The sequence below is a fragment of the Protopterus annectens genome, chromosome 9.part0 (genome assembly GCF_019279795.1).
Source record: "Protopterus annectens isolate FY-2018-M chromosome 9.part0, PAN1.0, whole genome shotgun sequence".
Classification (NCBI taxonomy): domain Eukaryota; kingdom Metazoa; phylum Chordata; order Ceratodontiformes; family Protopteridae; genus Protopterus; species Protopterus annectens.
Window position 1 is genome coordinate 243,755,720 of NC_056743.1, and position 15,868 is coordinate 243,771,587.

Consider the following 15,868-nt stretch of genomic DNA (forward strand, 5'->3'; position numbering starts at 1 on the left):
GGCGTTATAAGAGATTTGGGAACACAGGTTGATAGCAAACTCTCTTTTGACCACCACATTGCCATTGTGGTCAGATAGTCCTTCTATGTGGCACATCTCATTACTAAGGGTTTTGCATCCAGGAAGAAAGAGGTCATTGTCTCACTCTACTCTTCCCTCATTAGACCAGTCATTGAGTATAATGCCCAATTTGACATGTACCTCACTAAACACCTACAACAACTGGAGAACCCACAAAAGTACCTCACAAAGAGGATCTTAGGCCTTAAACATTTGTCCTATATGGACAGGCTAAAAAAACACCAACTATTCTCTGTCTCATATCGCCTACCTAGAGGCAATCTTTGATTGACTTACAAAGCCATGTCTGACCCAGCTCTGTTAGAAATGCTACATCTAAAGAAATCCCAATCGCTCCGCACCACACACTCCAGAGACCTCAACTTCATACTGCAATCAACAGAACATGCTGGAGGGACAGGTTCATAACCCAGAGACTGCTCATGCTATGGAATAGACTTCCCATACATGTCAAGCAGAGCACATCACTGTCTCTCTTCAAGAGAAATCTTGATGAGTGGATGAGAAATGTAAAATTCACCCCGGGGATCAATCCAGTGGCTCTACTCAACAGAGGCACTGGGAACTAAGGTCAGGTGGCACAATGCCTGGGTAATCCTATGGGCTAGGCTTGTAAAGGCTCCAGGGCCATTAGCCTAGTACACACCTATGAGCCTATGAACCTATAAAGTCTCACTATATGAAGTAAATCACTGACTTACAGAAATCAACAACTATGAACAAGATAGGTCAGAAAGCTTTTGTTCAAAGCTTTTCTGAGTATGTGATACTTTCATATCTGTGCCTCTGAGGCATATAATAAATATTTTCCTCTCCAACAGAAATAGTCTCCGAAATGTGAAAAAAAGACTGCTAACATTACACCCATTCCTAGATAAGGACCTAAATCCCAGTCAGATTTATGCAGAGTAATTACATTCATATATCACAATTGGCTAAAATTCTCAAAAAGGCCAGAGCTGTGCAAATAAAGGCTCATACTGAGGTTTTTTTGTTTGCTAAGTGGTCAGCAACATGGTTGTATAAGGAGGCACAGGGCTACAAATGTACTGTTATGTATTTCAGACAGCATATTCAGATCAATGGATTTAGACAAATGTACTGGTTTATTCATGTATTTAAGGCATTTGCTTCTGTATGCTTAAGTTACTTCTAAATGAACTAGCATATTTTGGTAGAAGCGCAACTCTGGGCTGGTTTTCTAACTAGCTGAACAATATATTTTTCAGTACTAAAGCTGATCATTGTTATTCACAACTAGCTGTCTACTGTCACACATTTTAGTAAGTCTCTTACAACAATGCTTCAAAAATAACATGTTTTTGCATTCAGATAACATGGTCATTTGAGCATCATGGACCTCACCATTTGAGGTCAATAAACATTTAATAAGGTGACGCTACCTAGCCAATGTGCTATCTATCACAACAGCTGCCTCTACTTGCAACTTCAAACACTTGATACTGCCAAAAACAAACTCTGCATATATGGGACGTCACTTTCTCATCCTTTGTGATTCAGGATGACAGCCCATAACCCTTACAGACACACTCCTCACTGGCACATTAATTTGAAAATTGTTTTTAGCAATTAAACAAAGCAAGTACTCTCAGGTCAGCTGTATTCTTGGCTGCATTACTAGTAGCTCCATCCATCATTTTCTATTCTTTATGCCATAGAGCTTCCCTGCCATGAAACCTTGTGCCATGGATCTACTCCATCCATCATTTACTATCCTGTAAATCCATCCATCATTTACTATCCTGTAAATTCTAGATCTTCCCTGTTATGAGGCCTTGTGGCATGGATCTGCTCCATCCATCACTTACTATCCTGTAAATCCTAGATCTTCCCTGTTATGAGGCCTTGTGGCGTGGATCTACTCCATCCATCATTTACTATTCTGTAAATCCATCCATCATTTACTACCCTGTAAATTCTAGATCTTCCCTGTTATGAGGCCTTGAGCCATGGTTCTGCTCCATCCATCACTTACTATCCTGCAAATCCTAGATCTTCCCTGTTAAGAGGCCTTATGCCATGGATACGCTCCATCTATCATTTACTGTCCTCTAAATCCATCCATCACTTACTATCCTGTAAATCCTAGATTTTCCCTCTTAAGGGGCCTTGTGCCATGGATCTGCACTACAAGTACAGTAGAAAAGTTTGTCACTTTAATCTCTTTTTGTAAATGTCTCAAGTACTTCACCAGAAAGCAGAAAGTGACTTCAGTCTGTACTTGATGAGGTCATGCTGATGACCTTTAATTAATTATTACATCATTATGTATCTACATTTTTTTTGGGGGGGGGTTGTACTGCATGGTTGCTCAGTGGGGAAGATTTCTGCCTCACAGATCCAACATACAGTCTTCAAACTTGACGTCAGACTATTCATTGTCTGCATTAAGTTTGTATATTATCTCTATATCTGTTTGGGCTGGCTATTGGTACTTTGGTTTCTCTCAACAAACGCATTTGCTGACTACTCAGCTCTGTGTCTATATATTGCATTTCCACTTGCTGTTGTGCCCAAACTGTGGCTAAAATGGGACTGTGGTACACCAATATCTTGGAAGATCGATTCAGTGCCAACTTCACACCCTCTCACCCCCTAAAGGGCCCATCTCAATACTGAAAGATTGCCAAATTCCAGTAATCATGGCCACACTGGTAAAAAACGCACTCTCCAAAGCTAAGAATATAGCATCCATGGGACCAGACAACATCCCCGGCTGTGTAGTACATGAACTACAAAATGAACTGGCACTTCACCTAAGTGTCATGTTTAATCATAGCCTCACCTCAGGCTTCATGCCCACTGAGTGGTGCACAGCTACAGTTATCCCACTCCACAAGGGGGGATCCACCTTGGATCCTGGGAAGTACTGTCCCATCAGTCTGTCGAGCCTGATCTGCAAGGCCATGGAACGTATTATCAATGAACTTATAAACAAAGACATTGGCAACCTTGAAAAACACAGTACCCCACCCAGTTTGGGTTCGTGAAGGGCCAAACTTGTCTCCTGAACCTGACTGACTTCTTTGAATCAGTTTCCAGAGCCATGGACGAGGGTAAGGCAGTCCACACTGCCTATCTAGTCCTCACCAAGGCCTTCAACACCATCCCCCACTCTGGAATCATAGATAAACTTACTAAGATGGGCATAATTCCCTATATCTAACTCAATGGGTTGCCAACTGGCATACTGACAGAACCCACACTCTAAAAGTAGCTGACTCCAAATCCAACTGGGAGCCATTATTGAATCCTCAAATGATGTGGATATTCTACAAAAGGACCTTTCAGAAACAGATGCTTCATGCCAGAGCCATGGGCTCAAGCTCAGTGCCAAGAAGTGTACAGTTATCCCCTTTGGGAAAAAAAACATGTACCCATGAATTACCACATAGGTGGCAGTACACTAAACACTGAAAGTGCAATAAGAGACTTAGGAACACAGGTGGACAGTGGTCTCACCTTCGATAACCACATTGCCACAACAGTCAAGAAATACTTCTATGTGGCATACCTCATCACTAAGGGCTTTTCATCCAGAAATAAGGAGGTCATTGTCCCACTGTACTCATCTCTCATTAGACCCATCATAGAATACAACATCCCATTTAGTATGTACCTCACAAGACATCTGCAACAACTGGAAAGGACACAGAAACACCTCACTAAAAGAATCACAGGGCTAAAGCAGATGCCCTTTGCTGACCGACTAAAAAAACTCCAGCTATCTTCTACTCAGAGGCGATCTCTGCTTAACATACAAGGCCATGTCAAACTCAGAGCTGTTGGACTGCTACACTTAAAGAAATCCAGGGGTCCATGGAAGTAAATATTGTGGGAAGAAATAGCCAGAGAATTGTTATGGCTAGGCTTGTATAGGCCCTAGGGCCGACAGCCTAGTACCACCCTATTTATTTATCCATTTAATAATTTAATAAAATTAAAGTTTAGCCCTATCACAGTTAATGTGCATGTTTGTAGCCAGTTCTACTGTTACTAGGTCATGCCTGAAAAAAACTCTCATGATCCAGTTCTCTTTACTAGTAATTAATCATTCAATTAATTAAGCATAAATAAATATAAATGGATCAAACCATTCCTGAAGGTCAGGCATTAAACATCTACATCTGTTATGCATGCAGTCAATCAGCTGACAGAAAACTACAGACCTGTGGCAAGGACAGAATGTATGCCTCTGGAGTCTGGTAATGAATTTAAAGAACCTTTTACCTCAAGATCATAGTTCAAGTCCTGCACTATGTGTTGAAGGATTAAAGCAAAAAAATAACAGGTTGTGAGAAATGTCAGCTGAAGCATTACATAAAGTCTGCACATGACAGATATACACACTGCAGGCAATCAGCAGTACTGTTAACGATGTCAGTAATGCCATATAAGGGGGTTAAGGACTGGAAGGATATGACAAACTGTATGGTGCACCACTTGTGTTTGGAGAGCTCAGACCCCACTAACATGGCAATGGTAACATTTTTATATTACAAGCTTATGCTGGGAGAGTGGGAGGGAGGTGATGACTCTTTTTTTATGGGAATTCAGAGGATTTTAGGTTTTCCATACTGTCAATGCACTGAATTCATAACTGTGCTCATTTACTTGGGGTAGGATCTGTCATCAGAGCAATTTTTTTTCACATCTTGTGATGTCCTAATTAAGTTTGTTGTTTCATGAAAGGAATCAGTTAGCAAATATATACACCAAGCTAGTCTTTCATGTTTCATTTCATTCAGCTTTACTTCACTGTTTTATCTTCAGCACTTTACAAATGTATAAGTGAAACACAATAAATAAACAATAGTGAATAAATACAGCTGTGCATAATTTTAAACAGTTTACAAATGCATAAGTGAATCTCAACAAATGAGAGTAATAGTTATTACAAGTGTAAAATATTATCCAAGAAAATGCTGTTTGAGTAAAATGACAGTTGTGACTTGACAGCAACACTGGCCTTTTTTTCTTTTTTGTTTTTGGTTACAGTTGGTAGTGGTTTTACATAGCTTGAGTAAAATGCAAGTTACAGACAAAACAATGCACAATAAACAAATATAAATAAACGAATATGAGCAAATAAAACATGAGCCTGAATATATTCTCAAAATCAAATGTACATCTCTAGTCCTGGATATAATATAGCACAGGATTGTTTGCAATTCTCTGCATGGTATTTAAAGCAAAAAACATATACTTATCTGTCTTTTAGAAGACACATTTTCTTGCTGTGCTTTTCTATGGATATGCAGCAAAACACAAGATCACTAATGGTTGCTACAAGGTATCTAGGACTTCATTTATTGCTATGATAGCCAAGGGGTACAGATAAGACCCCTTACGTTATTATAATATCAATAAATTCTAGTGGAAGCCCTACAATTAGGGTTTCCATCATATTTTATCTAAACATTAAGCAGCTGAAGTAGTTTTGTAGCCCCCATGGTTCAAGTGGTAGGGGATCTGGAACCCCTATGATTTTAGCAAAATATCTACAGATACTACAATGAGAAAAACAGATATTGTGCTGCATAAAACAACCTGTTTTCTCATTAACTCTCCAAACTCACACATTGTAAACTCGAATAACAAAAAGAAGTGTAGTGAGAAAAATAAATAACATCCAACCAGCTGTTTTAAAATATGCTACAATCAGCTTTCCTTAAGGCACAGTGATCTCTGAGTTGCACTGTGGACTGTAGTGAATAGGTTAAGAAGTCAGACCTTTCCATAAAATTCTGTAAATGCACAAGGGTCATCCACAACCCCCTCATTCTCTGGACACTTGCCAAACATAGGTTCTATATGGATCAGGGCATGTTCCCTTGTGGGGGGCTGAGCTTTGTCAAGCATGCAAGGTGTTCCTTTCAGTTTCTTGCTGAGACTGCAAAAAAAGGAGTGCAATACATTTGAGACTTGCAATAGAATGAAATAGCTAACTGCCTAAGGAACAGAAATAGTGCTTCCCACACCCCACCCTGCCCCCAGCATGGAAGGAGTCTGTAGTAGAAGCTCGCTTCTTTAAAAGTCCTCTAACATTAAAGGCTTAATTTGAGTTGAGTCCTCAGAGGTGACCAGGTTATGCAACAATTATTCAAGTTCAGACACTGAGCTAATATATAAAATTGTACATAACAGCCTTTAATGTACATTCATTTAAGCATTTTGAAATGTTGATGGCGTTTTCCCTGTGTCGTATGTAGTTGCTATTCAAGCTGCATTTTTAAAAGTATAGTTAACTAAAATGTGTGCACGTCTTGTATGTTACTAGAACAAAATAGAGCATATTTCCTTTATACAATTCAGGAAAATGGAACCTTTTCATTGTACAAAAAATGGAGCTGGCTGTTTTGTACAATTCCAGTGCACTGCTGTAGATTTGAAACCTATATATTTGTTTTAGATTTGAAAACTCTTCAGTGTAGATTTTAGTCATTCATTAAGTATACTCCCTGTAGCAGAAAAAAACAGGTGCAACACTTGTACTGTTCTATATGTTTCCTTCCAGGTTTGTATTTGTTTAGTTTGCTTGCTTTCATCAGGATTCATTCTCTTTTGAATACATAAAATATCAGAAATTAATAATATTTTTTCAAAAATTACTTTTCACAAAGACTCTACTTATCATTAGAACAGCAGAATCACTCAAAAACACTCCGTTGTTTAAAGCAGACATAAATGAATCAGTAAATAATGCACAAAAAGAGTTTTCCACCTCTGGAAAGTTTCAGGGCTCATGTAAGATCTGAAGAATGCTGTAGAGTCTGTTCTCTCAGTCTCTTAACTATATTTATCCCTGGTGTGATGTCACCTGTCATCTGTGCTTGGTGATGGGGGAGGCTGTCAATTTGCCTTTCTTTAGGGACCATCTGCACTTCTTCAGCTCCAGTTCCATTCCAGCCTGGAAGCTGTTTGAAGCTCCACACAACTGACGGTGTTCTGCCTTTGAGGCCATTTAAAGGACAAAGAAAGACAGCTCAGCTGTGATGCCAGAGCCTACAAAGAAAGCAGGTAAGAGACATTAGAGGTTCAGTACAATATTTCTGCAAAGCATTTATGAAAAACATTTGCAGTGAGGGAAGTGTTAGTGCTTTCTAAGTTTCCACAACTCCAAAGGGAAAAAGTCATACTAATATAAATTAAAGAATAAAACAGACAAATGGAAAGTAAACATGAAAGACAAGCCTGTATAAATATATTGAAGAATTAAAGATAATTTTATGAGAGATACTCAATGTGTTATCTGAAATGTTTTATCTTGTGGCTGGAACTATCTGTGAGGAAACATTTTTTTTAACAAATAAAAATGATATAATGTTAAAACTATAATCAGGAAGTAAAGAAAAAACAAACTTGTTATCTCAGGTAACATAATTAAATGTAAAATAATCTTATTTTAGTGTAAACTAGTCGAAAAATGTGCAGACAACTTATTAGGACCAGAAATTCCACTTATCATTTAACAAATTTACATTTTTCACAAATTAATTACCTAGGCTGTCTTAAATGAGACATATAATTTTATTTGATAACAGTTCTATTTTGCATATTCATTTTTATTGCTGTAAAGGCAAATGCAGAAAGAAATTCTAGGTCCAAGTTCACAGCAAACTTATCTGTGCCAAAAAAAAGTTGAAACTGCAGATGTTTATATACTGATTATCAGACTTTACTGTGCTTGTATTACAATTGGAAGTGATTACCATACAGCTCAAATGTTTGCTTTAGTACAGTACTGACCATGTGACATTTTCCATTTAGCTTTTCTTTCTATGTATTAAGATGGTCAGAGATTTTTTTTAATCTTTGTATCTAATTCATTAATGTATGCAATTTAATCTGTCTATAGACGTCAGTCCATCTCTCTCACTATGTATGTATATATATATATATATATATATATATATATGGATAGATAGATATATATATATGTATATATGTACATATGTGTATGTATGTGTATATATATATATATATATATATATATATATATATATATATATATATATATATATATATATATGTGTGTGTGTGTGTGTGTGTGTGTGTGTGTGTGAGTGTGTGTGTGTATATATAGATAGATAGATAGATAGATAGATAGATAGACAGATAGATAGATAGTTGTCTACATATTTGTTGGTTTCTCTCTTTGTCTACACTTCTAACTGTTGGTCCTATCCATTATTTATTTTGCTGTCTGCATGCATTATTGTCTTAAAAGCTTTATGGTCTTGGTCAGTCTAGCTATCTAGCTACATAGCTGTTTGCATATCTAATTTTTACCTGTCTGCCTGCTTCTGTGTTACTTTTTTATATTTAGCTATCTATCCAGCAAGCCAAGTTTTGCAAAGGAAACTTTGTAAATAAAAATGGAATTCAAAGTCTGTTAGCTATGTTAAATGAAAACATCAGATTGCAAAGATTTAGGATAGTCATGTGAATTGATATTATTTTTCTCCTAAAAATTGTCAAGGAATCATTAACTTCCCCAAGACAAATTTTGGAGACTACCATAACAAACAGGTTCAATGTCCTCTCTTGAAGGACAGTATTTCTGACCTGGCTAGATTTCTCCGCTAGTGAGTCACATGTAATGTTAATGGTGGTAATCTTTCTGCTAGTGACTCACATGTAACATTAATGGGCTTAATCATTCAAAACTTTTCTAATAGACAGACCACAACCAATGAAGCCCTTTCCTTGACTTTCTGAATAATTCATTCCCTCAATGACTGGCTGCAGCCACTTTACCAGTTATGGTAATTTGTGAGATGTTAGCCATGGAGTTTTTCTTCTTTAACCTTACCCACAGTCCCTGTGGAAAAAGAATGTCAAGTCATATGTGTGCTACCAAATTATGTGTGTAACTAAAAGGCAGCCTGCTTCAACACCCACCACCAACCCCGCCTCCCTATTCTGCGATTATGCAGAACACATATACCACAGTACCATCCTCCATTGTGTTACAGGGTGCCAGCCTATGGAAAAAAAAAAAGATAAACCCTGCACTATGTATGGAGAGCTTTCATCCATCCCTCACCCCGGCCAGTTCTAGTAACAACCATGAAGCTGGCTGGGTGTACTCCAAATACGATGCTAGTTCTAGCTTTCATTTTTTTTTTTTTTTTTTGTAAATGGAAATGCTGTGAGCAGTTAACAATAGCCATGAACTGTAGTGATGTGACATTTCAGTTGAATTCATTGACAAAGCATGCAAAATGTGTACAGCATCAAAGTCGTGTCTCTGGCACAAAGGAGGAAAAACAAAATAAGAAAAATTACATAGATATAAGCCATCATCCACAATACCATTGTCGTGGGACAGTGGCTAGTGTTTTAAAGCTTTAACAATGAATATTTATTCAATAGTATTTAAATAAAGAGGTGCAGAACCTAAAACTGATACAGGTGCCCTAGTCGCTGTGCACCATTCATTTGCCTGCCTTTTCATCTACCACCTACACCATCTAACATTATTCTAATAAGTTATTTTAGTGTACTACCTTATTTTTCCTTGGTAAATGCTGTAGCAAAGAGTTTATTACACGGTACTATCTGAGCTTGCATTCTCCCCTTCACATCTTGTCCTCCTTCCTTAATTTGTTTTCCTCTCCTACTAACTGTCTTTTTTTCTCCTGGGTAGCTACAACATTTCTTTTGCCTCCTTTATCTCCTTATAATGACCTTCCTGACATCCCTGATTACTTAAGTCCTGGCAGCTTTCTACATTTCCCTTACCCGGTTTCCTTGCTTCTTCATGCCCTGTAGTCCTACTGTCTTGCCTTTATTGCTACCCTTATTTCTTTTAGTTACACTGTTGCCCCCCACCAACCCATGACTCCTAAGTCTTGCTCCATTCACTTCTCGATATATCCTTAATTGTTCTCACAGGTTATTAACCTCACTGTTTGTGTTCTCCATTCTCCAGTTCCTTCCCTCATCTTTTCTGGTATGTTTCTATTATCTGGTCTCCTCTAATTCCATCTCCTTGTTCTGGTTCTTACATGCTTTATTCCTCTACTGAAAAATAAACTATATGCTGATCTGGCTGCTTTCTGTTAATGGGTCCTTAAGATTTCTCTGTGTGTCCTCAGCTTATGAAATCTTGGAAATCGCTTGCTTATGTTAGAGAAATTGCCTGAAAGAACTGTGCACAGTTTTGGAGGATTTTCTCTCTCCCTCAATGTTGTGCAATGAAAGAGTTGGTTTATATATAGGTCTGGAGTCTGGTATGGCTCGGTCCCAATATGAGGAGCGACAGGGGTGCTTGCCACCATGCACAAAATTCTCATTTTGAGGTGCCTTATTGCTTTGTAAGTAAGGGGCAGCTTTCGAGATTTCGAGGATGTTGCTCCAATCTCTCACTGTAAAGGTGAGCCTTTTCCACCACTCCTGACCCTTCCCCTGTTCTTCTTAGTACTACGAGTACTATGTCTAGAATTTTCCCTTTGTCTTACTTTTCTGATTTATTGCTTGCACTATATAATTTCACTTCCCAACCTTATGGCCAGGGTTGTCTAATCTATGCCTGACAGACTGAGGTCCTCTGGTTTCCTGCCCTTTTCCTCTCAGTACATTCTGATTCTCTTCTTTGGCTAACTCATTATTGTATTTGGAAGCCTGCGTATCACATTTGCCATATTGCTCCCCCTTTCCTCTTCCATAATGAGTGATCAGAAAGCATGTAGCAAGCTGACCCTTCATTCTTCTTCTTCCTCTTCCTGTGCCAATATTTGTTTTTCATTTCTACTGCGGCATTCCTTTTCATCCATTCCCTCTTAAACACTGCTATTCTCCCTTCTCTCTTACTTCAACTGTTGTTTTTAATAAAAATCTTAATTCGTAAACTAGCCATGTCAAAGTGCTCAATCTTTAGCAGATCTTAATTATCCCAATATGTACTCTTTTCCTACTGTTGTTATTAAGGCATTTACTTCCAGGGCTCTTGCATTATTAACCAGTGCTTTCTATCTTGCCACTTCCTGATAGCATTCTTCTTGCACATGCTACTATTCCACTGCTCAGTGCCATTGTTACACATTTGCTTTTCCTCCCTTGCATTATTAACCAGTGCTTTCTATCTTGCCACTTCCTGATAGCATTCGTCTTGCACATGCTACTATTCCACTGCTCAGTGCCATTGTTACACATTTGCTTTTCCTCCCTTCTTCCATCTCAGTTTAAAGTCAAAGCACATCCATCCTGATGCACCTTTCCTGGCCTGGTTTAAGCACTGCTACCCTCTAGAACAAACTTGAATTTCTCCTCTTGTAATCCTTTGATACACTCTGTGCTCCATAAGCCATACATTTGCCTTAACCAGTCTTAGCTATGGCACCAGTAGTACTACTGAGAAAGCCACCATGTTTCCCAGTTCCTTGCATAAGAATTCCAGCTCAGTGTTTTTTTGTTGTGTCTGATCTACTATCCCTTGTGACCAAGTCATCAGTGCTTATGTGGACCACTATGGATACACCCTGACTCTTGCAACTGCCTTCATAACAGCTTAGACTGGCCTAGCTAATGTAATTTATATCAAATAAAATATTTGGTTAAACTAAGATTTCAAGCATAGTTAGCAAGTAAATATATATTACATTCTATAAAGTATTAATAAATACACTGAAAATAGTGAAAAATCATACAAAATTTAAGAAAAAAGGCATGAAACTGAAATCCAGAAATGTAACAATGAATGCGATTGTTATCAGGTGCAAGTGAAACCTGTATTCCATTGTAGCATATTTGTGCAGTGGATATTACATGACTGCCTCTAGAATTCTAGGGCCATCTCCACTTCCATAAAATTCCTTCTGCCTTCCCCATGACTTTGATACCGAAGGCCCTCATGACAGAGTTCCGATCTTTTAAGACCCTTCCTACCTTCTCCTGTCTACCATTATCAGAATAATTGTTCAACCATCATACTCTGCTTGACTAGTCCCCTTTACTCCTTCCTTTTTTGATATTTGTCTACTACATATCTATCTTAGCTGTGCTAGGCTGTCATTCAGATATTCAGATGTCAAACTTTCTATTCAGTTCTCCATTCATCTTTTACTCTGCTTCCTTCTTCCAGTCACTGCCATTGTTGTTGCTTCTTCCTGCATACTCCACTTCCAACTCTGTACCAACCTTCCCCTATCTTTCTTATCTTATTCCTTTCCACTTTGGTTCCCCTCCCTTTCTCATGCCCTTACCTGCCGCATCAACCACAATGGGAACCATTTCTCCACCTTACCTCCTTTCTCTTTCCTCTCACCACTCTGTCTCTGTTATCCTCTTGTTATAATGATATACTTGCCCTCCACAGTCTCCTACTGTTCTGATCCTACTTCCTTTTTGCTTCATCCAACATTCATCTTTCCTCCCTTATCTGTTACCTATGTGCCTTTACATGCTCACTCCTGTTACCTCAGTTGCTGACTCCCTGCACTTTACCAGAGTGCACAAAGTAATGGCTAAACCCAAACCCTCCCCACACCCATACCCTGAGAGAAGAAGGAGCTGGCTTCTGGAGACTTCAGCCTTCCCAGAAGGACCCCCAGATTCAGGAACATGTGCTGACAGCTGTCAGTAGAAGTGAGACCTTTCACTCAGATCATCTCCATAGCAAATGTTTCATAGTTATGACTCTCATATGAGCAGACATTTTAAAAACAAGCAAAGGTAAGGCACCTCAGACTATGTATACAGTAAAGATGTTTGAAACCAAAACCATTTCAGTTTAGATGATATGCTGTCCTTTCTTTTTAAAATGATGCAGAATTCTGCTTAACAGAGTAGGAGCACTAGGTGGAAACTGAAAATATGTTTGCTAGTATCAAATTCAGATTCTAATTAACTATAGCACATTGCAAATGCCTGTATGTTTACTATTACTTTATATTATGGTTGCCAATAATCCCAGAAATCTACAGCTGTTTAGATTTTCCAGTTGTTGTTACTACTGGGGTAAACAAGTGCTCATTGTAGGAAGCTGTACTACTTTTAGTCAATCCAAATGAATGTAGAGGAAATGAGCAAAATTACACTTTATTGAATCTAGCTCAACAGAGCACTTAAACGTGTTTACTGTAAAGCACAGAGCAGCCAGTAGGGACAAGTTAGTCTTGATGATAATGGATACAGCAAGAATCCATAAAACTCTTGCAATGAAAGTACTAATTGCAGCATTATATGAATAGATTAGGTGTATTCTCCATTAGTGCTTGAGCTGCCACTTACTAATTAGTGATTAACTCCTGTAATACTCAGATTATACATCCAGCTTTGTCAGCTGTGACCATTTCTGTTGCTAGTTACAGTCTGCTGTTATCTCATTACAGCTGATTGATGCCTCCAGGTGCATCTGCAGTTAACTCCTACTGACGCCTCTAGGAGTCAAATATTGCTTGTTCATATTTGCATCAATAATTCCAAAACCATGCTATGTGCAATTTTTTAAAGATTTCAACTTAAAGCTTAAACAATGGCAAACTCAACTGCATTAATATTTGACCTCTGTCTAGTGCAGGCAAATAGATATTAACTGCTGTCTTTATGATATTAATTTATATAGCTAAAAATAATAAAAATAATTTTTCTAAATATCTAAACAACCAAGTAACACATACAGAACTCCTTAGCCACATATGAAAGCTCTCAGCTAGATGAATAAAATGCTTCTGACAGTACATGTGTAACTTGAGTGGTTGCTGAAATATTGTAAGTAGTTTACAAAATATTACAAATGTAATTGCGATTGTGTTTACTGTGACTTATAAAATTCTGTTTACAACCTAGAACCTAAAGAATATACTACCACTATAAAAATAGTTTGTGCTGAACAGTTTTTCGTTCATACTTCTTTCATAACCCCTATTCAGAGATATAAACATTTGTTTGAAATTTGAGGACATAATTTTATTTTGTCAAAAGTCTTAGGCTCCGCCCATTGGAAGTTACAGTGCAAACTTCCTGAATGAGGAACAAAAGATCTCCTGGATCAAAAGGTTTGTAGTATTAGTTCACCCTGGCTTAGGTACTTGCATGGGGAATCATAACTGTAGCAGACTGCATCCTGATCTCAAGCTGGTGTGTATGTGTGTGTGTGTGTGTGTGTGTGTGTGTGTGTGTGTGTGTGTGTAAGGAAAATAAATGTTCCCTACTGAAATAGTGAATCATAAAAATGTAAGTCTTCAAACATGCACATTCTATCTCAGTCTTTTGTGGGGGAGGGTACCCCTAAACCCCATACAGCTCTGACTCTATGTAGAGTATCTCTAGTTTTGTTGTACTTCATAGTATGGGCAAAAAAATACAGTTTAAAAAATCCAACTTTTGCAATTTTAATGAGTCACAATTTTTTTAGCTCAAAATTATGACCATGACTAAAAAGAAAAAAAAAATGGGGCCTGGAGGCAGAAAGTAACAGGAGAATGTTCCAATGCATTTCAGTTGTACTATGGGACCTTCATAAACATTAAGGATCTGGAAGCTTGGTATGTACATGGCACTGTGGAGGCTTTATTAAGCTGGATATATAGATGCATGGTGCACAGCAGCTTGTGTTCCCTACTAAATATAGGCACAATGTGAGCTGAGGGGAGCTGAAGGGGTACATTTTACACAACAGGAGGTGCCCACCACTGACTGCACTGCAGAGAGCATGTTGACAATGCATGGAATTAGCTTTAGGGTCCACAAGTATTGTAAACTACATGTGATATTGGAAATTATCTCTGTAATACTAAGGATTTTGTATCACACAGACACACTTGCTGTCTCTGTCTCTCAAACACAAACACACACATGGTCACATATGCATGTGTGTGTGAGTGTGTGTGTGTGTGTGTGTATGTGTGCGCTCAAGCACCCCATAATGTTCTGCCTCTTAAATGTCAAGATTTTTGTAGAATGTGCAGATTTTTCCCTCAGATTTGTGGTTCTGTTTCCCATAAAATTTTTGTTTTTCTGGAAAATCATTGAGGACCGAAGAAAGAAAATAATGACAGACATTGAAGTTTTAGACTGCATACCCTACAGAAAATGTATACTAATGCAAAACATTATGCTATCAAACTTTTAAGTTTCTGTGAGCAATGTTTAAAAACTGTCTCTATTTTTGGGCCTTTGTTCCCCCATTATTTATGGCTTTGTCCAGATTTCTTCCTTAAAAGGATGAGACGCATAATGTCTGTGTGCGCTAGTCTACAGAAACAGAGCTACACCACTGCAGGATGCCTAGTACACAGAAATGGGCCAATTCATTTATAAACCTTTACCCCACACACAGCCCATTACTTATATGTAAACTCGTGTGACATCATTGTGATGCCGTATTGTCCTGCACTATTTGATGAATAGCCTGTGCCTACTCCCTGGAAGTACTACAGAGTAACTCTTCTCTTGCAATAATTGCAACAGGTTGTGAGATTTTTTTTTTTTTTTTAGTTGTTATGGTTTTCAGCATGGAATGTAACCATGTATTTGTACAGAACTGTAAATACATAATAATGGCGACAAACTTAGGAAAATTATTTACTTTCATCTCTGTGTGACAGTGCTTCTTTGGATGTATAACTTTTGGGGGCCTGCCCTACTCTTTGGGTAGCTCTGTAGAGACATTGGTATACATTCCTTTGTCACTGCTAGCGGACATAATGTCTATTTGCTGACTGCCACTATTGCAGCAGTGTGCCAGATGATAGCCTTGCCGCACCACAGGATTGACTTTGAATGCCATCAGTGGTGCTACTCAGATGTAAACACTTTT

At 38.2% G+C, this 15,868-nt stretch overlaps 1 protein-coding gene across 3 annotated transcripts in view; it reads left to right on the forward strand.

Moving 5' to 3' along the window:
• The first annotated feature begins 6,988 nt into the window (after positions 1 to 6,988).
• MYBPC3 (myosin binding protein C3) overlaps positions 6,989 to 15,868 on the forward strand; it is a 627,853-nt gene continuing 618,973 nt past the window's right edge. For 2 of the 3 annotated variants that reach the window (XM_044082823.1, XM_044082824.1), the window contains exon 1: positions 6,992 to 7,122. In XM_044082823.1, coding sequence (XP_043938758.1) covers positions 7,098 to 7,122 — 25 coding nt within the window. In that variant the 5' untranslated portion in view covers positions 6,992 to 7,097. Of the gene's footprint in view, positions 7,123 to 15,868 lie in introns of all 3 variants that reach the window. The other variant, XM_044082825.1, reaches the window with a different exon arrangement.